General features: G+C 40.5%; 1 protein-coding gene across 7 annotated transcripts in view; it reads right to left on the minus strand.

The window, feature by feature from the left end:
• The window catches only part of ROCK2 (Rho associated coiled-coil containing protein kinase 2), a 358,167-nt gene that overhangs the window by 223,120 nt on the left and 109,606 nt on the right, over positions 1-25,441 (minus strand). For 5 of the 7 annotated variants that reach the window (XR_004538687.1, XM_033936145.1, XM_033936150.1 and 2 more), the window contains 2 exons: positions 14,708-14,789; positions 2,661-2,761 (listed from right to left, as the gene is read on the minus strand). Coding sequence is in view for 5 of the 7 variants with exons in the window: in XM_033936145.1 (XP_033792036.1) it covers positions 2,661-2,761; positions 14,708-14,789 (183 nt within the window). In the remaining 2 variants the exon portion in view is untranslated. Of the gene's footprint in view, positions 1-2,660; positions 2,762-9,599; positions 9,690-14,707; positions 14,796-25,441 lie in introns of those variants that run through there. The other 2 variants (XM_033936148.1, XM_033936149.1) reach the window with 2 other exon arrangements.

Here is a 25,441-nt window from a genome sequence, read left to right on the forward strand (position 1 = left end):
GAAGATTCTCCTAGGAAAAATCAAGTTTCACAATGTAAAGAGGAATATACCGGAACCATGAAAACAGTACTAACCCCATGCAACATGAGCAAAATACGTATGTCCTTTAAAGTGAATACGTACTAGACTCAATCAAGATGTTGCATCTACCGCCCTGTGGAAAACAACAGCATCCTTACAGGTATCAGACAAAGCTCACATCGCTAATGAGAGCTTCAGGGATGAGGCTAACAGCCACATAGCGCGTGATCCTCTGCGGGTTTGATAGAATAGGTAACTGGCTCCTGGTTAAAAGGAGCTGTACAGCCCTTCCTGTCTGGTCGGGGGGCCCGTCTAGCATGTGCCATGAGAAAATGGTGACAGGAGAAACCAGCGTGATAAGCATGGAAATCTGAAGTCCAGGCCCCCTCAGAAATAGAGAAAGAGAGTCCTGGCCGCAGAAAGATGCACAGTGTCATTATGCCCATAGAGACAGCCCGAACTTGGAAACTGTTAGTACTACCTTTAGGCATATATATCCTGTGCCACTACTAGACACATGCAGCTCAGCACAGAGGCCCAAATAAGGACAGTTACCAACAGACAAAGGCTCAATCTGCAGGGACCCCAAGAGAGACAATGAGAAATACAGGGCACTTGTACAGAGATACCTGTGTGAAATACAGGGCACTATCTTACTGCTGATCTCACCGTGCCGTGTCTCCGCCCAGTCCGGAGACAAACCGAGACTGGGTGATCTAGCACAGGTCAGAGTCTCTCTGGTAAACCCCTTGAGTGCTAACCCTAGAGTCTGATTAAACAAGCAGCTTCCTTCAAGGGAGTACAGCAGGAACACAGACATAGACATATAAAGCTGCCCAAGCTTGTCCCAAAGCTGGTGAAACACATACAACTTGTCTGAACCGGAAAGGAGAGAAGCCCAGGCATACCCTGACCAAAGTCAGCTGGAAATAAACTACTGGAACGCTGCAGCTCTCCCGCCATCGCCAGAGACCCAAGTGCACGCCTGATTCTCACTGACACGTGGCCGCTGCATCAACGCTCCTAGAAACATAGTCGGAGTCAAGCCCCGCAAAATTTACCCTGCCGCGGCTTGCATAGAAATAAAATCAGACTCAGGGAATAACCAGAAGAACGGCCCACAGCGCCGGAAAAAACATGTCCCATCTCATGCTGCTATAAACCGGCACCTGCACTATCAGCTGCACATGGCCGTGACAAACACCGATGAAAGAGAGCCTCAGAATAAACAGGACTACTATTGCTGCACTGAAACCCAACAATGAGAACAAGTGCGAGCATGAAATTGCACCGCCACTGCCGCGCTGTAACCAACAAGGAAACCAAGCGCGTGCATGCAAAGGGCGGGAAGTCCCAGCTCCCTCCACGGATTTCTAGTCATAAAACTTAGCCTCAATAAAATATCCATGCCTTAAACGTACATTGACCGAACTCACATTACTAAGACTCCTAAACAGACCCTGAAGTTCAAACAGACATAATCACAAACTTGTTGTTAGGGCCGGTTGAAGCCAGTTAAATCTGGTTGATCAGCAGTAACCAGGCAGAATGGAGGAACTGTGGTCTCGGTTTTTTGGGGGTTTTTTTTTTTTTTTTTTACAGAGAAGGGAAAGAAGAAAAATATTGAGACCCAGTCAGATCCTCTATCACTGGAGGGAGGGTGAGGCAGGGACCTGGGGGGGCCCAGGTGTAACCCCTAAAGCTGGCACCATTCAGCCGGACACCCCTGTCTCACTGAAGAGAAAATCTCAACAGGAGAAATAGCATTGCCAGCTCACTGAAGAGAAACCTCAACAGGAGAAACAGAATGGCAGTCTCACTGAAGAGAAATCTCAACAGGAGAAACAGAATGGCAGTCTCACTGAAGACAAACCTCAACAGGAGAAAATAAAGTTCCAGCCACAGCCAGAATTCAGGAGCTAGTTGAATAGCGACTTTTCCTGCTGGGAGATAGAGAATACTGAATAAACAGGAGGAGTGCCAGCCAATAGGACCACCTGTTAATCAGTTTCTCTATCTCCGCCTGCTGGTAGATGTGAGCTATCCCATTGGTCTCTGGATTCATCTGCTGCTGTTGCTAGGGAAAGATCAATTACTAAAACATTATCTGTTAAGTTAAAACAAAGACTGATGTTTACCAGCAGATTTTCAATTTCTGCTCTGTTGGGAAAAATTCCTAGTATACTGATTCCCAACACATACAATTTAGGTTAAACTAATCAGAAATAAACCTAAAAGTATCATTCCTATAAAGTGGAAGCTTTAAGGTAGTAAAGTCTTTTTTTAAAGACCACCAAAAAAACGTGTGGGATATAGGCCATCAAGATTTCACAAATCTGCAATGTCAGTTTTCTTCAGGATCAATACAGATCTTAAAATTCTACGCTATTGCTATGAAATCAATTTTATTGCATTTAAAATACTTCCTGCCTGTTTGGACTATACCAGTGACACATTGCATATGTATTCTCAATTCCCACACACTGAGAACATAAATTATGCAACGATACAACCAAAAACATCTGTAATGTATATAATATGTTATACATATGCAGATTATGCTTGACAGTAATAAAGAATTTGTTTACTTTATCAGCATGGTAGTCCAAAAAGATCTTATTCATGGACAATATTCTTACCAGCTGGACTTCTCCAAAAGCACCTCTTCCTATCACTTTTACAACATCATAATCCTCAGCCTTCATCTGCAATTCTCGAACCGTCCCCACAATTTTCTCATCTAAAATATATTTGGAAACAAATTTCATTTAAATATGAAAGCATTTTTAAAAGCATATATTACAGCATTTAGTACAAGAATTTTTTAGTTTGATTTTTTGACATTTCAGTGAACAGAAACCCCCTAAAAAAAATTACAAATAGAAGGTTCTGATATAATTATTATGTTCAGTTCCATGCATAATACAAATTAAAGAGAGTTAAGAAATTTAAAAAAAAATAATCTATTGCCAAATTTTGATTATTTAAACCAGTGTTTCTCAACTCAGTCCTGGAGTACCCCCCTTGCCAGTCAGGTTTGCAGGATATTCACAATAAATATAGTATAATCTCGTTATAAGGGACTTCAAGGGACCTGGAAAAACAATCCGTTATATCCAGAGTTGCATTTTTTTTTTTTACTTTATTTAGATCAACTTGAAACAACAATCAATGAACAACAGTCACTGCACAAGTATATCAGCATCATCAATAACAAAACTCAGCAAAACACTGGTATGGTACAAAATGCTTGTAAAACCAGAACACTAAAAGATGTTCTAAAGCAGGGGTATCCAACCTTTTGGCTTCACTGGGCCGCATTGGCCAAAAAAATGTTTCTGGGGCCGCACAAACGTGCAAACGCTGCAGTAAGACACAGGAGAGAGCCCGCAAGATGGTAAACACCCAGGGGCAGCAAAGGAAAACACTGCATCACCCTCGACCGGGGCCACACAAAATACTTCACTGGGCCGCAGGTTGGACACCCCTGTTCTAAAGCATTATGTCGTACTGTACTGGAAAGAAAAATAATCTGTCATTTTCTTCTGGGCTTTATTTTGATACTATATCACCGGCATGTCACGCGCCTTGTAGGCGGAGCCTGCATGTCCGTTATAGCTGAACAAAACTACAGCTAAAAGCGGCTCTGGGGACCAAATTGGTTGTCCGTTATATATGAAAGTCCGTTTTATGCGAGTCTGCTATATGCGATGATTTTCTGCATGTTTATAAAGGCGCATGGCCGGGACCAATGAGATTATACTGTATGCATAAACTTGATTTGCTTACACTGCCTCCATTATATGCAAATTTCTTTCATGCATATTCATTATGGATATCCTGAAAACTTGACTGGCAAGGGGGGTACTCCAGGATTGAGCTGAGAAACACTGATCTAAATCAAATACACAATTCACCATAACAGAAAGCTTAACAGTCTTCCCAAATCCAAAAGTAATTTAACTGGCAATGCCTACACTGATGTAGTTGGCCATGTTTCAACAAAATTGCAAGAACAAAGTAGCACAAAGAAAGAACTGAAATGGGGGGGATGGGGGGACTTCCTCCTAAAATCTTACTTATCTCTTAGACATCAAAATCTAGATGAGTATGTCAAATACATCACAGAAAGTGTTCAACTTTAAAGAACCAAAGACAGACAAACATGTCTGAATCTATTCTTAAGTCAATGAAATCTCATTCTCTCTTTCATTTGGATTTTGTATCCCATATCAAGAATAGCTAACCTCACCTAGAGTTACTGGCAATAAATCTGTAATCATTCCACTCATGCTATACACTAAAACATAGGATATGATAGACTTCATGGAATCATGAGACAAATTAAGCAGGTTAATAAGAATGGAATATTAGGTTATTACTTTTGGTAATCTTTCTGTTAAGTCTCTTACAGAATCAATACTAAAGGTGTTTCACCTCAACCTGCGAACCGAGTCTTGCAGAAATCTACAACTTTTCTCTCTACTGATCCTCCCACTTGGCTGAGGAATACAGAGCCCCAAGCAGTGAAATCCAAAAGCCACTGAATACCACTGGAACAAAGTACAGAAAGAAAGGGGATATGGGAATCTCCCCGCTACACAACATTCTGTTCTGCTCTGCAACATAAAAGAACAATAAATAAACAAGCAACAAGAAACATAGGCATGAACATGGTAACAATGTGGAACCAACCTGCCATGTGCACAAACTGGAAATCTGCCTTCAATATAGATATGGATTCATCCATATAGAAGGATACCCTGTAGGGCATGTCTGTTGGCTGGACGATACTGAAGCCTGAAAGAAGAAACATCCAAGGCAGAAATAGGCAGGCGATACTGAAAAACACAGAGTAGACAAGGGCGGGCCATATTGATTCCATAAGGGATTTTCAGAAAGAAGACTACCAAAGGTAAGAACCTAATCTTCCATTCTGTTACGTCGCTTCCGGAATAAATACTAAAGGTGACATATAACAACATCTAGGGTGGGACAGAAGAGCCTGCCCGAAACACCGATGCCCCAAACGCAGCATCGGACCGAACCGCCACATCCACTCTGGTAAACGTATGAAGAGATGACTAAGTGGCCGCTCTACAAATCTCAGACAGATTAATCTCCCATGAATTGGTGAGACCTCTTGTCGAATGAGCTTTAAGAGATACCGGCAGCTGCCTGCCAAAGGCGATTTATATCAACATAAATCACCATATGAATCCACCTGGCAATAGAGGCCTTAAGATGTCAGCCTGCCCCACCAGGACTGGCTAGTTAGGACAAACAGATGGTCAGAAATAAGGAAGTCAGTGGTCCTCTCCAAGTAGTGAAACAAGACTCTTCGGACACCCAGTTTCCGCAAGATTATATCCTTGTCATCTGACCCAGTGGAGTGAAAAGAGGCAGACAAGCTTCTTGGTTGACATGGCTGTGCTACATGAGATGGGTCTGTAAGGTATGCTCTTCACAAGCTGAAAAAATTCTGTGCAGGGAAAAACCACACACCAGAGCTGATGATGGCTCCCTACAGGCCCAAAATGATGCCTGTAAGGTGTCCCTGGACTCTGCACTTTTGCATTTTGATTCATCGCCAAACTCTGGTTCTGGGCAGGATTTTCTGCCCATTTTCCAGGCCCACACAGGCTCCCCAGCCCTATAGGACTCAGAGATGGTAAAGTCCAAAGTTCCCGCTCCCTCCCCTCATGTGCCATGGCATGCAGTACATGGACGGCTCCTCTGTCAGCAATCCAGTGCAATTCTCACATGAATTCATCTGAATACATGTGGAGGAGTCCATCCTTAATGATTTTTTGCAAAAATCAAGGTGTTATGAGGCACAAATAAGAAGTTTCAATAAATAAATAAAGATAAAATCCAAGATGGCTGCCGACAGAAAATTTGCACCAAAAACAGCCCTTGGAGATGAAATAGAAACACAAAGAGTTAAAATAGGGGGTTTGGAGGTAGAAGACCTGAACCCTACCTACAGAAAGTGCTAAAACTCAGTTTTTAGACACACACCCCAATTCTCCTATAGAAGGTAATGGGGCTGTACTCACAGTCTCCATAAGGCCTGGCTGCTCTGTCTGTGCAGCTAAAGTGAAGGGAAAGGAATTTCTGCCTCAAATTTTCTACAAACAGTCCAATCTTCAGGATCTTGATGCTACCAGTTGGACTAATGCCAACCAAAACTTCTGCCCCCTCGGAACCTCTCCATATGACCAAAGGCGGGAAAACACAGCCTGTGCTCTGATACCCTGAGGGCTATTACTCAGGATTAATATAGCCTGCTGTAAACCCCTAACAAGGTCAGAAGGCAAGCTCGCTCACAGGGGGATGGACAAACACTGAATGCAACACACAACAGGCTGGCTCCACAGGTCCACCCAAAGCTTGCCCTATAAAGCTGCAATCCGACTCCACAGAAACTGCTTCCTTTCACAGGCAGAGAACCTTCCAAAAGTTTTTAAAGTGATTTTTTTAAAATGTTAGGAATTACTATAGATCATATTTGAATTGGCAAGATTGACCATATAGAGGTGGCCTGATAAGAAGATAGTAAACAATCTTTTAGATGCACTTCCTTTTAAACTAGGAAATTGTAATGTTAAAGTATTCTGAACATTATAACATTGTCCAATCAATGCCCTCCCTGCAAGTTAAATTGTTCATATATTGTGCGGTCAATCCATATACTGTAATATTTAAAAAACCAAACAGCATAAATTAAACATGACTTTAGCCTTGATTGGCAGACAGTATAAAGCAATATAAGGTGTAATTCTATCTGCCTTTCTTAATTTATAAATTAATCAATAGTGATAGGAGTGTACTACTGTTTGCCTAACCAGGATGAATGGACAAATGCTGAAATGTTATCAAAAATTAAGGAGGCTAACAAGCTACCTCGATATTGACTGGGCAAATGTAACATCAGGGCAGCAGGTTCAGGAACCAACAAGAGGTAAAGCAATTCTAGATCTACGTAGTTCATAGAAGAGCAAATTAATCGGTACAGGAGGTAATAGTATTGGGGGCCACTTGATAACAGCAATCATAACATGATCAGATTTGATATAATCCCTGGAATAAGTTAATATAGAAAATCTAGTATAATAGCATTTAACTTTAAAAAGATTATGATAACATGAGGACAATTGGAAAAAAAAACCCCCAAAAACAGCTGCATAGGTCAGAAATATACAACAGGTGCGGCTGTTATTCAAAAATACCATCCTAGAAGCCCAGACTAGATATATTCCATGTATTAAAAAAGGAGGAAGGAAGTCCAAACAGCAGCCGGTGTGGTTAACAAGTGAGGTGAAGGAAGTTCAAAATGACACAAGGACAAATTTTTCTCCTTGGGAACTCATTTTCACATCCCTGCCCCATTCCTACAAGCTCTATCCTCATCTGCAAAAGCCTCAAACACTATAAAATCATAAGTTTGAGGTTTGTGCGGTTAAAGCAGAGCTTACAGGAATGGGGCAGGGACAGGGACAGCATCAAAACTCATGGGGAAGGAAGCTATTAGAGCTAAAAGAGAATCCTTCAGAAAGTGGAAGAAGGATCTGATTGAAAATAATTGTAAACAGCTCAAAGAATGTCAAGTCAAATGCAAGGTGCTAACAAGCAAGCAAGGTGAAGAGATACCTTGAAAAGTAGATTGCACTGGAAGCAAACACACAAAATCTTTTTTCGGTATATTAAAAGCAAGAAGCTGGGAAGAGAATCAGTTGGACCGCTAGACAACCAAGGGATAAAAAGGACTCTCAGGGAAGGCAACGCCATAACAGAGAGAATAAATGAATTCTTTGCCTCGGTCTTCACCGATGTGGGGGAGTTACCAGTGGAGGATGTGGGGGAGTTAGCAGTGCCAGAAATGATATTCAGTTCTGATGAATCAGAGAAAAACAAATCTCTGTAATACTAGATGATGTAATGGATCAATCTGACAAACTGAAAAGTAGCAAATCGCCTGGACCACATGGCATCCCAGAGTGCTGATAGAATTGAAAAATGAACTTACAGAGCTAATGTTAGAAATTTGTAATTTTTCTTTAAAATCCAGCATAGTACCAGAAGATTGGAGGGGGACCAATGTGACGCCAATTTTTAAAAAGGGTTCTAGAGGTAGTCTATTATAAAGAACAAAATAACAGAACATATTCATAAGCATGGATTAATGAAAGAAATTCTATATGGATTTAGTCAAGGGAAATCTTGCCTCGCCAATCTACTGCATATCTTTGAAGGGGTGAATGAACATGTGGATAAAGGTGAGCCGGTTGATATTGTGTATTTGGATTTTCAAAAGGCATTTGACAAAGTATCTCATGAAAGACTACTGAGGAAATTAGAAAGTCATAGGAGAGGAAGTAAATTAAATTTGCTGATGACACAAAGTTGTTAAATCACAAAAGGATTGTACAAAATTGCAAGAGGACCTTGTAAGACTGGGAGACTAAGCGTCAAAATGGCAGATGACATTTAATGTAAGCAAGTGCAAATTGATGCATGTGGAAAAAGGAACCCGAACTATAGCTAGGTGATGTTGGGTTCTATGTTATGAGTCACTGCCTAGGAAAAGGATCAAGGTTTCATTGTTGAGGATACATTGAAACACCCTCAGCTCAATGTGCTGCGGTGGTTAGGAAAGCAAATAGAATGTTTTCCATTCCTTTCCTGATAATTCCTAACAATGTTATAATGCTCTTATATTGCTCAATGGTACGGCCGCAACTCAAATATTGTGTGCAGTTCTGGTTGTCATATCGCAAAGATATAGAGAATTAGAAAAGGTACAGAGAAAGACAATGAAAATGATAAAAGGGATGAGATGAATTTCCTATGAGGAAAGGCTAAAGCGGCTAAGGCTCTTCAGCTTAGAGAAAAGACAACTCAGGGGTGATATGATAGAGGTCTATAAAATACTGAGTGGCATGGAAAGGGTAGATGTGAATTGCTTGTTCACTCTTTCTAAAAATACTAGGACTAGGGAGCATGTGATGAAGCTACTAAGGGCTCCTTTTACTAAGGTGTGCTAGTGTTTTTAGCATGCACTAACTACGCGCTAAATGAAAAATATTAATGCCAGCTCTATGGAGGCGTTAGTGTTTAGCGCGTGTGGTATTGTAGCTCGCCTTTGTAAAAGGAGCCCTAAGTGGTAGATTTAAAACAAACTGGAGTAAATATTTCTTCACACAATGTGTAATTAAACTCTGGAATTTGTTGTTTGAGAATGTGGTGAAATCAGTTAGCTTAGCAGGGATTTAAAAAGGTATGGATTATTTCCTAAAAGAGAAGTCCACAGTTCGTTATTGAGATGGTTTGGTGAAATCCACTGCTTGCCAAAATGAGGTTCCCCAAGGCTCAATTCTATCTTTTCTATTATTTAATATTTTCGTATCTCCTCTTCTTACCCTCTGCCAATCTATCGGTTTCTCTGCCTTTGCCTATGCAGATGACATCCAATTGTTACACCCTCTTAATCCAGAAAATCTCACAGAAATTGCTGAAATTAATAAACTAAATCAAATCAGATTATGGCTTAACAAGAAACAGCTAGCATTAAATACCTCAAAAATGCAGACCATGATCTTCCCCTGGAAGGATGGAATTTCACTACTGGACAACTTTCCTCTTGACTGTGTCTCCGCAATAAAAATCTTAGGGGTGACATTCGATAATAAACTGTCATTCCATGAACACACAAGCATTGTAGTCAAATCCTGTTTCTTCAAGCTCAGAATGATACGGTCTATTTCTAAATTTGTAGAGCCAAAATCATTGAACATCCTAGTCCTTTCATTGATCATTGCAAAGTTAGATTACTGCAATAGCTTACTCATAGGAGCCACCCAGAAGGAACTTAGATGTTTCCAAATAATTCAAAATGTTGCAATTAAACTTATAACAAAAGCTAATAAATATGATCACTTTGCTCCGTAAGGCTCACTGGTTGCCAATTAAACATTGGATTTCATACAAAATATCTTTGCTAACTTTCAAAATGATGCAAACAAAATCACCTCAATTTATAGACAAATATTTGATCCCATATGAGTCATCCCGCACCCTTAGATCTTTTGACCATAAGTTACTCATTGTACTCTCTCTGAGAATAATAGGCACCAAAAGACTTGATTTTTTTTTTAGTAGTCGCTCCACAGAAGTGGAATATGCTCCCCGCCTCAATAAGAGAGGAAGAAAATCTAAACCATTTTAAAGGCCTGCTTAAGAGCAATTATTTTAAGGATGCTTTCAACATCTAAGCTCCACCTGTACTCCCCCCATTTTCTCTTTCAAAGAAGCAAGTTTCAGTGTCCCCCCCCCCCCATATTGTTTTTTCCTTACTTGTTTTCTATCCATTTTAAAAATATATTTCTTCCCCTCTTCCCTTTTTGTTTCATTAAGTCATGTAATAGTTGTCTTTTAACAGTTACGCCTTTTGAAGTTCTTTGGTTTTCTCTTTTTTAAAGTACTGTCTTGGCGTATTTTAGTTTAGTTTATTTTGCCTCCCCCTGTATTTTTTAATTTGTATTTCGCTTAGAAAGTAGATAAGCGATTTTATCAAATTTTAATAAAAACTTGAAAACTTATTCCTAGGATAAGCAACATAAAATCTGTTTTACTACTTGGGATTTAGCTAGGTACTTGGGACCTGGGCTAACCACTGTTGATGGACCTTCGGTCTGTCCCAGTATAGCAATTCTTAAGTTCTTAGCTGAATTCTATGTCTGCAAACTTTTAAGCAGATATTTAGGAATTTCAAGATAAACTATGTTGCAGTAATCTAATTTGCTTAATATTAGAGCTTGCTCTACCAATCTAAATTGACCTTGCTGCAAATATTTCCTAATACTTCTAAGTTTCCTTAAAGTTCAAAAAGCACTTTTAGCAAGATAATTAATCTGAGTTTCCATAGTCAGTTTGCTGCCTAGAATTGTTCCTAATAGTTTTAAATGATTCTAACTTATAATGAGTACCATCTACTTTAAGAGTTAAACCTTCTCCTTATATGTCTTTTGAACCAATTAATAATAATTTAGGGGTCCTTTTACTACGGCGCACTAATCAATTTAGCATGTGCTAAATGCTAATGCGCCCATTATATTCTATGGACGCATTAGCAACTAGCGTGTGCTAAATCAGTTAGCACACGCTAAATCGGTCAACGCGCCTTAGTAAAAGAGGGGGTTAGTTTTCTCTTTGTTCAGTTTCAGATATGAAGCATTAATCCAATTTTCAGTGAAAACACTAAAATTTTCTGATTAATATCTTGTAATATATTATCCAAATGGAACAAGATTGTAGTATCGTCAGAATGGATAAACACACAATAACCTGCCGTTTCTAATTTTTCTCTAGTGATGAAAGTAATACATTGAATAAAATGGGAGATAAAGGAGAGTCCTCTAGACCAGTGTTCTTCAACCTTTTGACACCTATGGACCGGCAGAAATAAAATAATTATTTTGTTTACCGGCACCAGTTCACACACCGGCAGTTGAAGAACACTGGGCTAAGTCATGCCCATCTCTAATCTAATCTAATCTAATCTAAACCTTAAGTTTATATACCGCATCATCTCCATGAGAATGGAGCTCGACACGGTTTACAAGAACTTAAAATAGTGGGTAGAGAAGAAGAAAAAAGATCTCCATCCCAGACCCCACCTCCATAATAGTACTAATTGTAACACCATTTTTCATATACACACACACACACACACACAATATAATCGTATTAACAACACATAATGGTTAACCACAAAACCAAAAACTAAAAGTACTAATATTTACAAACAAACCCTAAGATGTAAAACTCTGCAAGCAGTACAACCCAGAGGAAAAGAAACAAATGCATTTCTTCCTAAACAAACAGCAGATGTAAATCAATCACTAAATAAAAAAAGTAAAAGCACTCCCCCTACCGTTGTTGTCTCTCTCCCTCCATGCTGTACCTTGCCTTCAGGCCGGTCCAATCAGCACGGCATCTTCGGGCCGGCTCCCTGAGTGCTACATTGCACAAAGCTGTGGGCAGCGGCTCCTCCCGCACGTCCCATGCCTCATCTGGAAACCTTCCCTCTGATGTTGTGACATCAGAGAGAAGGCTTCTGGTTCAGGCGCAGGACGCGCATAGCAGCCTTTTCCCACTGCTTTGTGCACTTTACCACTCAGGTAGCTGGTCCGAAGATGTCGTGTTCATCGTACCGTGGACCGGCAGCTGCAGAACACTATCTTGGGCCCGATGGAGGTGCAGGCCCTGTGGACTGGCAGAAAATTTCTGCAGACTGGCACCAGTCCACAGATCGGCGATTGAAGAACACTGCTCTAGACTCTTCCTAGGTGAGCACAGGAATGCCAATAGCCAAAGAAACCTGCTTAATTAAGGAAGTGAACTCTTCCACGTGAAGAAACCTCACCTTCAGATAGAGCCCTCATCCTCCATCAGGGACATCTCTGTTCAATCTGGGGAGACATCCCCACAGAAGAAACTACCATCCTCTGCACTGTCTACACTCCACATGTCCTACATTATATGCAAATTTCCATCACACATAATCATTGTGGATATCCTGTAAACCTGACTGGTAAGAGAGTACTCCAGGACCAACTTAGGAGACACTGCTGTACACACTGCCATACAGCGAAAGATTAGAGAAACTGGGCCTCTTCTCCCTCGAACAGAGGAGATCGAGAGGGGACATGATCGAAACATTCAAGGTACTGAAAGGGATAGATTTAGTAGATAAGGACAGGTTGTTCACCCTCTCCAAGGTAGGGAGAACGAGAGGGCACTCTTTAAAGTTGAAAGGGGATAGATTCCGTATGAATGTAAGGAAGTTCTTCTTCACCCAGAGTGGTGAAAAACTGGAACGCTCTTCCAGAGTCTGTCATAGGGGAAAACACCCTCCAGGGATTCAAGACAAAATTAGACAAGTTCCTGCTGAACAAGAATATGTGCAGGTAGGGCTAGTCTCAGTTAGGGCGCTGGTATTTGACCAGAGGGCCACCGTGTGAGTGGACTGCTGGGCATGATGGACCACTGGTCTGACCCAGCAGCAGCAATTCTTATGTTCTTATGCTCTACAGCACTTCTAAAACAGACTGTTAGGGCTTATAAAATATGAGGTTCCAGGCCTCCAGGGGCATCGTGGGAAGACAAGAGTGCCTTACAGCCCCTGGCCCTTAAGGACTTTAAAGCAAACCATATCAGGCCTCTTCTGGTGGTCCAGAGACAAAAATAACTGCTATTCCCCCAAAATAGGCCCCTCAGGAGTAGATATGAGAGTCTGCTGCTCAACCTCCCCAAATGGTCCAGCTATAACTGGGAAGACAACTGAACAAATTTGTCCTTGCCCTTCACAAACAAGTCAAAAGGAACCAGCTACATTACTAATGTGCCAGTTCCCACATGCTCTGTAGTGTCTATCTCCTGGCATGAATAATGCCTCAGTTGCCCACCAAGGACCCCCCCCCCCCCTTCTGAGGTGAAAATAATTAAGAGCAGCCCAGGTACCTAGAACAGACCCACATCAATCAGCTCACTGCCTGCTTGTTCAACTAAACTGACAAACTGTATCCAATAACCAGCACACTGCCCTTTAATTTTTGTTTTAAACTCATAACAGGTAGGTAAAGCAAACAGAAAACATGTATACCTTAGTATTTTTTTTTTTGAATCCTTTAGGGTAGACCCAGGGAATAAAGTGAGGTCAGAGGAGAGCGGAAAGAGAACACTATTCACCTCCATCAGATAAGGCCTCTTAGGGTCACCACTGACTAGCCTCACAAACAAGGTCTGCAGGATAGTGCTTGGGGCTCCCCAAGGAACAAGACACTGCCATGCTAGACTTGACCAAGGCTCAACCTCAAGGGCAGAAGAAATCCTGCTATAGACCAGTCAACCAGGGCCATCTACTGGAAGTAGAGAAATACAAGGAATATTCCTGACTGTTCCATCTGTTATACTGATTTTGTCACTGAAATTTTCAAGTGTCTGCCTTCATTCGCTGGCAGAGGGACATAATTGTCCAATTACTCTGGTCTGTATTTGATTGAATTACTCATCTTTCCAACTTGAGTGAAATGGTGTGGAGGTCGTGTTTGTTTTATTTCTACATATTACCTTTAAAAGTGGACTAAGACAAAAGGAAAAAAATGATACATTTTTTATTGGACTAACTTAATGTAGTTTATGATTAGCTTTCAAAGGAAGGGGTTAACTTCAAAAGCTAATCATAAACTACATTAATCCCCCTCTCTCCCCTATATTATGAAGCTGCATTAGCAATTTTTTTTTTTTATTGCCAGCTGTGGCAGTAAAAGTTCTAACACTCGGAGGAATTCTAAGAGCGTCAGCGCTTTTACTGCCGTGTTCAGTGATAAAAAACACTAGCATGGCTTCATAAAAAGGGGGTGGGGGTATAAGTTAGGCCAATAAAAAAGGTATTATTTTTTTCCTTTATGTTTTTGTTTTATTTCTACAAATTATCTCATCTTTCCAGATAAGAGCTCAAGGAAAGTTAAAATCAGGTACCATAGATTTGCACCACTAGACAGCCTTTAATTGGCTCAAAGGAAAAATAAATCAGCCCTCATGTGTGTTTTACCCAAATACATATTAATAATTAATAAGTGACTATGGTTTATAGAGATTAGTACTCATCATAAGAACTTACATCTATTTAAGAAGTTATCGATATTCTTATTTTTTCGCAATGCAGGAAAATCCAGATCAAGGACCAACGAATTGAAGCCATCCTGTAAGTAATTTAAATAAAAAAAAGACATTAATGTCCTCTAATAATCTAGATTTTGCAAACTGAATACATTAATTTTAAGATGTTTATTGCTATTAAATTAAGAAAACATGGATTGCAATTCAATAGAGAACACTTGAAAAAAAAAAAACCAAGCTGGTACCATAAAAGAGCAGATGTTGGCAGATAAGGATCTTGTGGCCAACAATCTCTTATTGTCTGCCTATACTGCTCTCACTGTTTTAATCCTTCCTTGCCCTTATCACCATCCACTGTCACAAAGTTGTCAATCACGGTTGACTGCCTGCAGTCGAGAAGTATAAACCAAGGCAATCTGACAGCCACACTAATCTTCCCACCTCCCCTTGAATATATCAGAGAATGTTCTGACGCCCCAACACTGATTTTAATCTAAATAAAATTTTTAAGGGGAAGGGATTGGGACTTGCATACCACCATTTTGTAGTTTTACAACCACATTCAAAGCGGTTTACATAAAGGTTCTTCAAGCATCAGTCCCAATAGGCTCACAATCTATCTAATGTACCTTTAAAGTTGTTTTTCTTAAGGCTTAAAGAAGTAGTATTTGTCCTTTCTTCCTCTACTTCAGAGTTTCATGCAATCTGCCTGCTTTCCACTACATTGTGTACATGAGCACGTTCAAAATTCAGGTCCACTGACAATTTTTTCTGTACTGCTATTACTTATCACTTCTATAGCACTACAATCTAATCAAGACAAACTGGACAAGAAGGTGCTTCTATATACAATGCTCAGGTGGGGGAATTACAGAGGGAATGATAAAGGCAGATGTTGGTGCATAGCAAGTGGGTTGGAGTTTGGAATTGAAAGCAGCTTCAAAGAAGTGGGCTTTGAGTCTGGATTTGAATACTGCCAGAGAGGAAAGTTTGACGTACCGAGACAGGCAGTTTGGTTCCAGGCATACGGTGCAGCAAAGTAGAAGGGACGGAGTCTGGAGTTAGCCATACAGATAAGAGAGGCTTACCCAATGAGTGGAGTGCCCGACGGGGGGGGGAGAGGGGGGAAGGGGAGATGAGAAAAGGAGAGACATGCACAGATGGATCAGAAATTGGCTGGCAGACAGGAAACAGAGGGTAGGAGTAAAGGGACACTATTCTGACTGGAAAGGAGTCACGAGTGGTGTCCCGCAGGGGTCAGTGCTGGGACCACTGCTGTTCAATATATTCATAAATGACCTGGATGTAGGGACGAAGTGCGAAGTCATAAAATTCACGGACGACACAAATCTCTCCAGTAGGGTTACAACTGTTGAGGAATGTAAAGAACTACAAAGGGACCTGAACAAACTGAGTGAATGGGCAAATAAAAGGCAAATGAGCTTCAATGTAGAGAAATGCAAAGTCTTGCACATAGGGAAAGGAAACCCGATGTACAACTACACGATGGGAGGGATGGTATTGGGGTAAGCAACCTAGAAAAGGACTTGGGGGTTTTGGTGGGACAAACAATGAAGCCTGAGGCACAATGCGCAGCGGCCTCAAAGAAGGCGAACAGAATGTTGGGCATTATCAAAAAGGGAATCACTACCAGAACCAAAGAAGTTATCCTGCCGCTATATCGGGCGATGGTGCGCCCGCATCTGGAATACTGCTTTCAGTACTGGTCACCGTACCTTAAGAAGAATAGGGCAATACTCGAGAGGGTCCAGAGAAGAGAAACAAGAATGATAAAGGGCATGGAAAACCTTTCATATGCTGAAAGGCTGGAGAAGCTGGGGCTCTTTTCTCTGGAAAAGCAGAGACTTAGAGGGGACATGATAAAAACTTACAAGATCATGAAGGGTATAGAGAAGGTAGAGAGGGACAGATTCTTCAGACTGGCGGGGCCAACAAGAACAAGAGGGCACTCAAAAAAAACTGAAGGGAGACAGATTCAGAACAAATGCTAGGAAGTTCTTCTATACTCAGAGGGTGGTGGATACCTGGAATGCGCTTCCAGAGGAGGTGGTAGAGCAGAGTACAATTTTGGGTTTCAAAAAGGGATTGGACGAGTTCCTGAAGGAAAAGGGGATTGAAGGGTATAATTAGAGGGGTACTATTCAGGATAAAAATATCTTAGTAAAGGATCACTTACAGGTCATTGACCGGGGGGGCCACCGTGGGTGCGGACTGCTGGGCACAATGGACCTATGATCTGACTCGGCAGAGGCGATGCTTATGTTCTTATTAGAGATACTGAGGGGCTGCAGAGTGAATACACATTTAGATCATTAGGGGGATTTTTAACTGTATCCCGATTGTGTTTAAATTTAGAAACATAGAAATAGACAGCAGATAAGGGCCACGGCCCATCCAGTCTGCCCGCCCTAATGACCCTCCCCTACCTTTACCCTGTGAATAGATCCCACGTGTCGATCCCATTTGGCCTTAAAATCAGGCACGCTGCTGGCTTCAATCACCTGAAGTGGAAGACTATTCCAGCGATCAACCACCCTTTCAGTAAAAAAGAATTTCCTGGTGTCACCTAGCAGTTTCCCGCCCCTGATTTTACCAATTTGGCTGAATACTACCTCTGAATACATAGAACTAACTATTGTTAGACTACACCAGGCATTTAGTGGTGAAAGCAGTTAGGTTAGAAGGGACTAAAAGTGGTTTTACTAATTTCCTAAAAGCGAAGTCCATAAGCCATTATTAAGATGGCTTGGGGAAATCCATTGCTTATTCCTAGGATAAGCAGGATACTTTATCTTTCTAAGATGGATTTCTTACCTTCAACCCTCTTGTTCCAGTTAGTCTTATGTTTGTTACCCTCCTTTTTAGCGATTTACCCATTTAAATTATTTTACAATGTAAAACCGCCTAGAAGTACGATAGGCGGTATATCAAATCTTTTAATAAACCTGAGAAACTTTTCTCCTTGGGATCTTGCCAGCTAATTGAGAGCTGGATTAGTCACTGTTGGAAACAGGATACTGGGCTTGGTGGACCTTCGGTCTGTCTAGGTATGGCTACTCTTATGTTTTTATGTTAGTTAAGCGATATTAATTCAACATGGTATCATGAAATGTTGCTGCTATTTGGGTTTCCGCCAGGTACTTGTGACCTGGATTGGCTACTACTGTAGGCTAGATGGACCAAAGGCCTGACCCAGTATACTGTTCTTATGTTATTAGCTATATTTTGAAAATATTTTTTTAAACTGATTTGGCTAAAGTTATCTTTATTAGTCATTCGGGATAATCACAAATGTATATTTATTTGGTTTTATATCCCATCCTCTCAGGAGAGCTCAGAAGAGGTTATAAGTTTATATACATGTTAAAGTGTATTTATACAAGGTGGTGATAAACATATCATGGCAGGACATTGCCTGGAAGAGATGGCAAAATATAACATGACAAACATGGTAGTATGATATGTAACATGGTAGAACCTAGTGCGGTAGACATGGGATGGCAAATGTGTCATAGGCATAACATGAGAACGTGTAACATGGTAAACAGTGTGGCAAATATAGTATGAAAGATACTATACTATACAGTAAAACCTTGGATTGCGAGTAACTTGGTATGAGAGTGTTTTGTAAGACGAGCAAAATGTTTTAATAAAATTTTAACTTGATAAAAGGAGCGAGGTCTTGCAATACGAGAATGTACAGTATATGCGCATGACAACTGAGCCAATGGTTCTTCTCTCTGATACTGTGTGAGTGTAGTGACTGTTCTAGATGATCGAGGTCTTGCAATACAAGTACATACAGTATTTTGTATTAAAGTTTTTGGGTTGTGAAACAAATCGTCTTGAGTTTCCATTATTTCTTATGGGGAAATTTGCTTTGATATACGAGCGTTTTGAATTATGCTTGCAAATCAAGGTTTTACTATACATTATTGAGTGAGTGAGATGAAGTATCATTTAAGTTGCTTTACCCTGTTTCATTTTCATATTGTGCAAAGGATTAACTAAAATATCTGCAGATTAGCACATTTATGTATCACACAATACAAAGGAAAAAAATCACAACCCTACGTGTGAAATATAAAGCGAAAAAAAGGGAAGTGGGGAAGGGACAAAACCAAGCAACTGCAGGGACAATAAATTTATTGGAACATCGTAAATCAATAATACACATATAACATATACATAAAATGAAGCAGGCATAAAAATCCTTTTTTATATGTATATAAAAATGGATTTTTATGCCTGCTTCATTTTATGGATTAGAACATTTACATCATCTTTGTTAATTCACTTGAACATATTCAAATAAAATATAAATTATTCACAAGCTAGAAACATTAAAAAAAAAAGACATCAGCAAATAAAGATCAGTTGGTCCACTGAACCTGCCCATTTTACTTCTGGGGGAATTCTGCACAAAGCGGTGTCGGATTCTACACAAGATATTTCAGAATTGTGCAGAATTCTTCCAAATATTTCTCCTTGTAACATAATATAATGATTGTACTGTATCTTAAATTACACTGCGCAACAAATTTTAACTTTTTTCTGGGGCAAGAAGAAAATGAGGTTTAACTTTATAGAAATTAACCTGTATGAAAATAGCCTCAGTTTTCTCCTATCACGTATAGTTTTTGAGCAAATAGCAAATATTTATAGCATGAGAAGTCATAGTGTAACGCATTGCGCCGATTTAAGAGTTCCTATAAATATTTTCTAGAATCATTTTGCTGTTGAAATGCATTTATAAATGAGATTAGGAGCATCTCTAATTAATGTCCAAAATAGTCAGCCAGAATTGATAAATTCCATCTACCTGATATCGTTTCTCCATTGTAGCAATGTCCTGGTGAAACCTTTTCCCGTGCTCATCACTAACACTATCATTAAAATTAATACTTTAGTTTAAAAATCTAATTTGAGGCAAACTGTTTTAATATTTCAGAGATTGTTATAACATTTACTCCAAGCATTAGAAAATATAGTGAAAATGTTAATTTTTGCATTATAATGCTCTTTTGCCAAAAATCAGAGGGTTAAACAAAAAAATTAAGGTCAGTTTTGAATTCAGAGACCCCAAATCATTAGAGAACACCCACTACAATTCATGCCCCATAACTTCTGTTTCACAGTGTTATTCAAACTTATATTTAAAAAATTTTGCACCTTCTGAGTAACTTTTCTGTGTAGAATCTCCTCCTCCTTCAACTAGCATAAATCCCTATCTTTCTTGTACAATCTCCACAGCATCAATTCTCCATCTCTATCTCCCTTTTGGTTTGGTCTCCGCCTAATACACACATATGTGTGTGGGGTTTCCCATCACCCAGCATTTTCTCTCTCTCTGTCCCACTTCAGGCTCAAAGCTTTTTTTTTCTTTACAATACCCTCACAGCAAAACTCCAGGTCTCTCTCTGCACAACTCCATGTCCCTAGTTCTCTTTATCTGCACCTCTTTGCACGGCCCATAATTTGTTTTGCTCTGACCTGGCTATTCCTCTGGCTCTTGCTCACCCTCCCCATTCCCAGCCATCTACCATTTGCTCTCAAACATTCTCTGTCCCACAGATCTTTTTTCAAGTTCAAATTGCTCCAAGGGCATTAACAACTGTACCACGGTGTTAAAGAAGCCAGGCCAGAGACTGTATAGGCATGCAACATTCAAAAGTCCCACTCCCTTCTGGCTTCCAGGTAAAGCATGCTAATTGAGACTCCAGCTGGCTGCTTAATACAGATGTGCTGCTGTTCCATCTTCCAGCCATCAGGCTTCAGAAGCAGCCTTACCTGGAGAAAGGTCTATGAGACGAGATCCATGAGAATGTATGTTCCTAGGGTTACCAGACATAAAGGGAAAACCCAGTCATGTTCTCTTTTTCAAGGACGTCCGGTTACCCGGACAATTGTTTCAAAATAATAATAACTAATAACTTTATTTTTTGTATACCACAAATACCACAAGCAGCTCAGGGCAGTTTACAGAGGAAGAGACTGTACATAGACAGTGATGTTACAGAAAATATTTTCAAATTACATTGGCATCAGGGATACAACAAGTATTTCAAAGGTACAACAAGGCAGGAAGAAGTCAGAGAAATTTATCAAAGAGATAGGTTTTAATTGATTTCCTAAAGGTTTGGTAGGAGGGTGTATTTGAAATGAGGGTGGTTAGGCATTTATTCCATTTGCCTGCTTGGAATGACAGTGTTCTATCAAGGAATCTCTTGTAGATACAGCCCTTTAGGGAGGGGAAGTCAAACAGATAGGCATTGCATGTGCGAATGGTGCTTGGAGATACAAAGTGGTGTGACATGTAGATTGGGGATAAGCCTGTTATGGTTTTGAAACAAAGGCAGGCAAACTTGAAGATGACCCTTGCCTCCATCGGCAACCAGTGAAGTTTTCTGTAGAACGGCATGATTCTCAGGCGTTTGATGGTCTTCTTAAAGGATCCCAGGTATATGATATTGCAGTAATCTAAGGTGCTTAAGATTAGAAACTGAACTAGCAAGCATAAGGAGAGGAAGTCAAAATAGTGTTTGATAGTACAGAGTTTCCAGAGGGTGCTAAAGCATTTTTTAACCTGAGTATTAGTATGGTCTTCAAAAGTCAGACATCGGTCCAAGATGACTCCAAGGACTTTTTATGGTATGGTTGATTGAGTAAATTAGCCCGTTTAATTTCAAAGAGGTATTCGTTAGCTTGTGGTTAGGGCTTGCCAGGAAGAGCTTGGTTTTTTCAGGGTTCAATTTTAGTTTGAATTGTATGGTCCATTGCTCTACATTAGTGAGAACAGATGAGGTGAATTGTTCAGTTTCTTGTGTCAGTGAGGTTATGGGGATGATAATTGTAATGTCATCTGCATATATGAATGATTTCAGTTTTAAATCAGATAACATATGTCCTAGTGATGCCATGTAGATGTTGAATAGAGAAGGAGAGAGAGGGGAGCCCTGCGGAACTCCGCTGGGATTGCACCAAGATTGGGAGAAGGTTCCGTCGCAGTGGACCTGGTAGGTGGGGTTTTTAAAAAAACCTGTGAACCAGTACCTGTCCAGAAATGCCAATAGAATCAAGGCATCTGAGCAGAATCTCATGGTTGACAAGGTCAAAAGCACTGCTTAAGTCAAACCGGAGTATCAATGCGCTTTTTCCCAGAGAAACCAGATGGAAGAGGTGATCGGTCAGCGACACTAAGATGGTTTCCGTAGTGTAGGTTTGTGCGAAATCCTCTGACTGAGAGTCATGTAAAATGTTGAACTTCTCTAAATATTTCATGAGGTCAAGATTAACTAGACCTTCCATTAGTTTAAGGAAAAGAGGTATGTTGGCGATGGGTCTGTAATTGGAAACCGAAGAGACTGGTTCCTTGGAGTTTTTGATAATAGGAGTCACCAGAATGTGTCCGAGTTCCAACAGGAAGTAGCCAGTGGACAGGCAAAGAGAGACCCCGGTGAAGAGTTTAGCTTTGAATGGGAAGGGGGCTGTTTTCATGATAATCGGAGGACAGTTGTCTAGTAGGCAGTTGGATTTTGCATATTTAGAGTAGAGCTTAAGAAATTGGTTCCAGTCTGGGTTTTCAAAATGATTCCAGATCATGTCAGCAGTTAAGCCTTCATTACCTAGAGCAGGTAGATTGATTGATAGGTCTGTGCTAGTAGCTACAAGAGACGTTTTCAAGTTACAAATTTTTGTGGCGAAGTGGTTGGCTAGGTTTGCTGTAGAGGGTGGGGTAGTCTGTCCAGGTTTAGTCGGCTCTCCCAACTCCCCCACCTACCTCCTCCCCAGGCCCTACCGCTGTAATTTAATCTTCAGGCAGCTGGCAGCTGTCAGTTTGTCCCCTCTCTGCAGCAACTTCCTGTTCCTGCATATGTAGGACTTGCAGAGAGGCAACTTCCAGGGCAGGCCAGTAACAACAGGCTAACCTCATTGCTGCTGCTGGCTGCCTCAAGATTAAATTACAGTGTCTGGGCCAGGGGACAAGGTAAGTGGGGGATTCAGGAGCTATAAAAGTCATGAGAAAACTGCATGAAGGGAGGGAGAGAAGGGGCTGGAGAAACAGCAAGAAGGGAGGGAGAGAAGGGGCTGGAGAAAAGAGCATGGAGTAGGGAAGTGAGAAACAGCAGGAGAAAAGGTTAGAAGGAGAGAGAGGGGCACCCATGGGGGAGGGCCTTGGGGAGAAAGAATGAGACAGAGAGAGAGAGAGACAGAGAGAGACTAAAGGGTATAGAGGATGGGAAAGGAGACCAAGGAAATGAGTAGAGTGTGGACAGGGTCGTGTCCTCTCCTCTTTTTTGTCTTCACAAATACGGTAACTCTATGTGTTCCCAAATACTGCCTCATTTGCTTCCCTCTTCAGTTGCATGGGTTGATGCTACCTGTGTAAGCCCCCCCCCCCCTCACACCCACATTCTTTCTCTAATACATGCAGCTAACACTGCCCACTCTTAAGTTTACATTGTAATATACCTTCGCTGCTGCTTCCTCACAATTCACAAAGCTGTTACTACCGTTTCTTCCTGGTCCCTGAACCAAATTTTTCACCACAAATACAGAATTCTGCATGGGAGGGGAATTCTCAAAAGTATATTTCTGCCTTTACTTATCTGAGGGCTTTGTTTACCCAGTCCTAAAATTTTCTCACTTGCAACATTCAAAAGTTCTGACATCCACATATCTATCAAACTTTTATAATACAATATAGTATTTATTTATGTACCATCAATACCTCCATGAAGTTCACAGTAGTTTACAAAATAATTATGAAGATACAAATTATTAAGTAGCATTACAATATTTAGGAATTATTAATAACAAATTGTTGAAATAGATAGGTCTTTAGGTCTTTTTTGAAAATCTTACATATTAGATTGCTGGTTAATATTAGTCAGTAAAGTTTTTCAAAGATTTGCTGCTTGATACGCCCATGTGGAGTTAAAAGATCTATTATATTTTATATTCTTAACTAGTGTTTAAGCCTGTTACATTAACGGGTGCTAGAACAGATGTCTGTCTGTCTTTTTTTTTTCTTCTTTGTCTCTCTATCTCCTTGGATGTTGTCTGTCTGTCTGTCATTCTTTATGTCTGTGTCTCTCCCTGGCCCCTGTCTGTTTGTCTTTCTTTCTGTCTGTCATTCTTTCTTTCTCTCTCTCTCCTTGGCCGCTGTTTGTCTGTTTTGTTTTGTTTTTTTCTTTCTGTCTCTCTCTCTCCTTGGACACTGTCTCTCTGGCCCTCTGTCTGTCTGTCATTCTTTATTTCTCTCTCTCCTTGGCTACTGTCTGTCTGTATTTCTCTCATTCTTTCTTTCTCTCTCTTTGACCGCTATCTGGGTTTTTTTTTCCTTTTTCTCCTTGGATGCTGGCTGACTGTGTCTTTTTTTCTTTGTCTCTCTCTTCTTGGCTGATGTCTGTCTGTCTTTCTTTTTATATGTCTCTATCCCTGGCTCCCTGTCTGCCTGCCTGACTGACTGTCTCTCCTTGGTCCCCTTCTGTATTCCCCCCTGAGCAAAACTGTCTGCCCCCCAGCACACCCCTCCCCCCATAGCAGCCCCCTTTCCCTCTCTCTGACTGTCTCTCTGTGGCCCCCTTATGTCTTTCCCCCCAGAGCACCTTTTCTGTCAGTCTGTCAATGTCCCGTCTGTTTGGCTCCTTGTCCTTCTGTGTCTTTCAATGCCACCTTTTCTGTTTCTTTTTTCTTTTCTATTTTTAATGGAGTTCTTTAAACAAATTTGATTGAGTTGTGATGTAAACCACTTTGATCCTTTTTGGTTGTATAGGCGGTATATAAATATTTTAATAAACATAAAGTGTAATCTTAACACTTTTCTTCAATCTAAAGATTAATCTAATGACTGTATTCTGTAGAGTTTGAAGTTTTTATAATATAAATTCCGGGCAATCCATGAAAGTGATATTGCAATAGTCCAATTGAGACAAAACTAAAGATTTGAGAACACAATATTATATCAGGTTTACAACATGAAATATATCAGTATACATTCCCAGTGCTACCAATCTAACTACAATCCAAAAAGCTCAATATTAAAAAAACACAGCACATCGAAACGCCAGGAAAAAGCAAATACCCCCCCCCCCCCCGCACCCCATCCCTCAAGTACCCTCAGAGTGGACCTTATTCAATACATGCTATTTTGGATTAAACAAAAACAATATTGCAGAGGATGATCTAGTTATGTTGTCCAAAAATAAACCTGTATCAATAAAAGGAAAATCCTGAAGCAAAGCAGACCAGTGAAAAATATCTGGAACTAAATGTACAGTGCCCTTGAATTGCATTTCAGAACAACAAAAGACTGAACCACATGATATCCCTGCATGCAAGCAGCTGGATGTCATCTGTTGTAAATCACTGCTAACTTCAACGCTCAGCAAATCAGGATAGATTATGGCATGTTCCTCTAACAAAGATATTAAACAACATTGAACAAGAACTTTCATAAAACTTATTCATTTAGAATGAAAAAAGTATGCATAGTCTAAAATTAAATTCAGTACAGCATACCTATATAATATTATATAAGTATAGGCATCTAATATAATAAAATGCTAGGCTGTGCATGCGCACTCAAAAGTCGTGTTCCCTGATCCATCGCGGAAACACGAGTGCGCATGCGTGCATTTTACATCACCACCTGCTCTCCACCTCGCGCTGATCTGTCGCGCTGTGGCGGCATGCATGTGCTAGATGGCGG

This window comes from Geotrypetes seraphini, chromosome 3 (genome assembly GCF_902459505.1).
Source record: "Geotrypetes seraphini chromosome 3, aGeoSer1.1, whole genome shotgun sequence".
NCBI classification, from domain to species: Eukaryota; Metazoa; Chordata; class Amphibia; order Gymnophiona; family Dermophiidae; genus Geotrypetes; species Geotrypetes seraphini.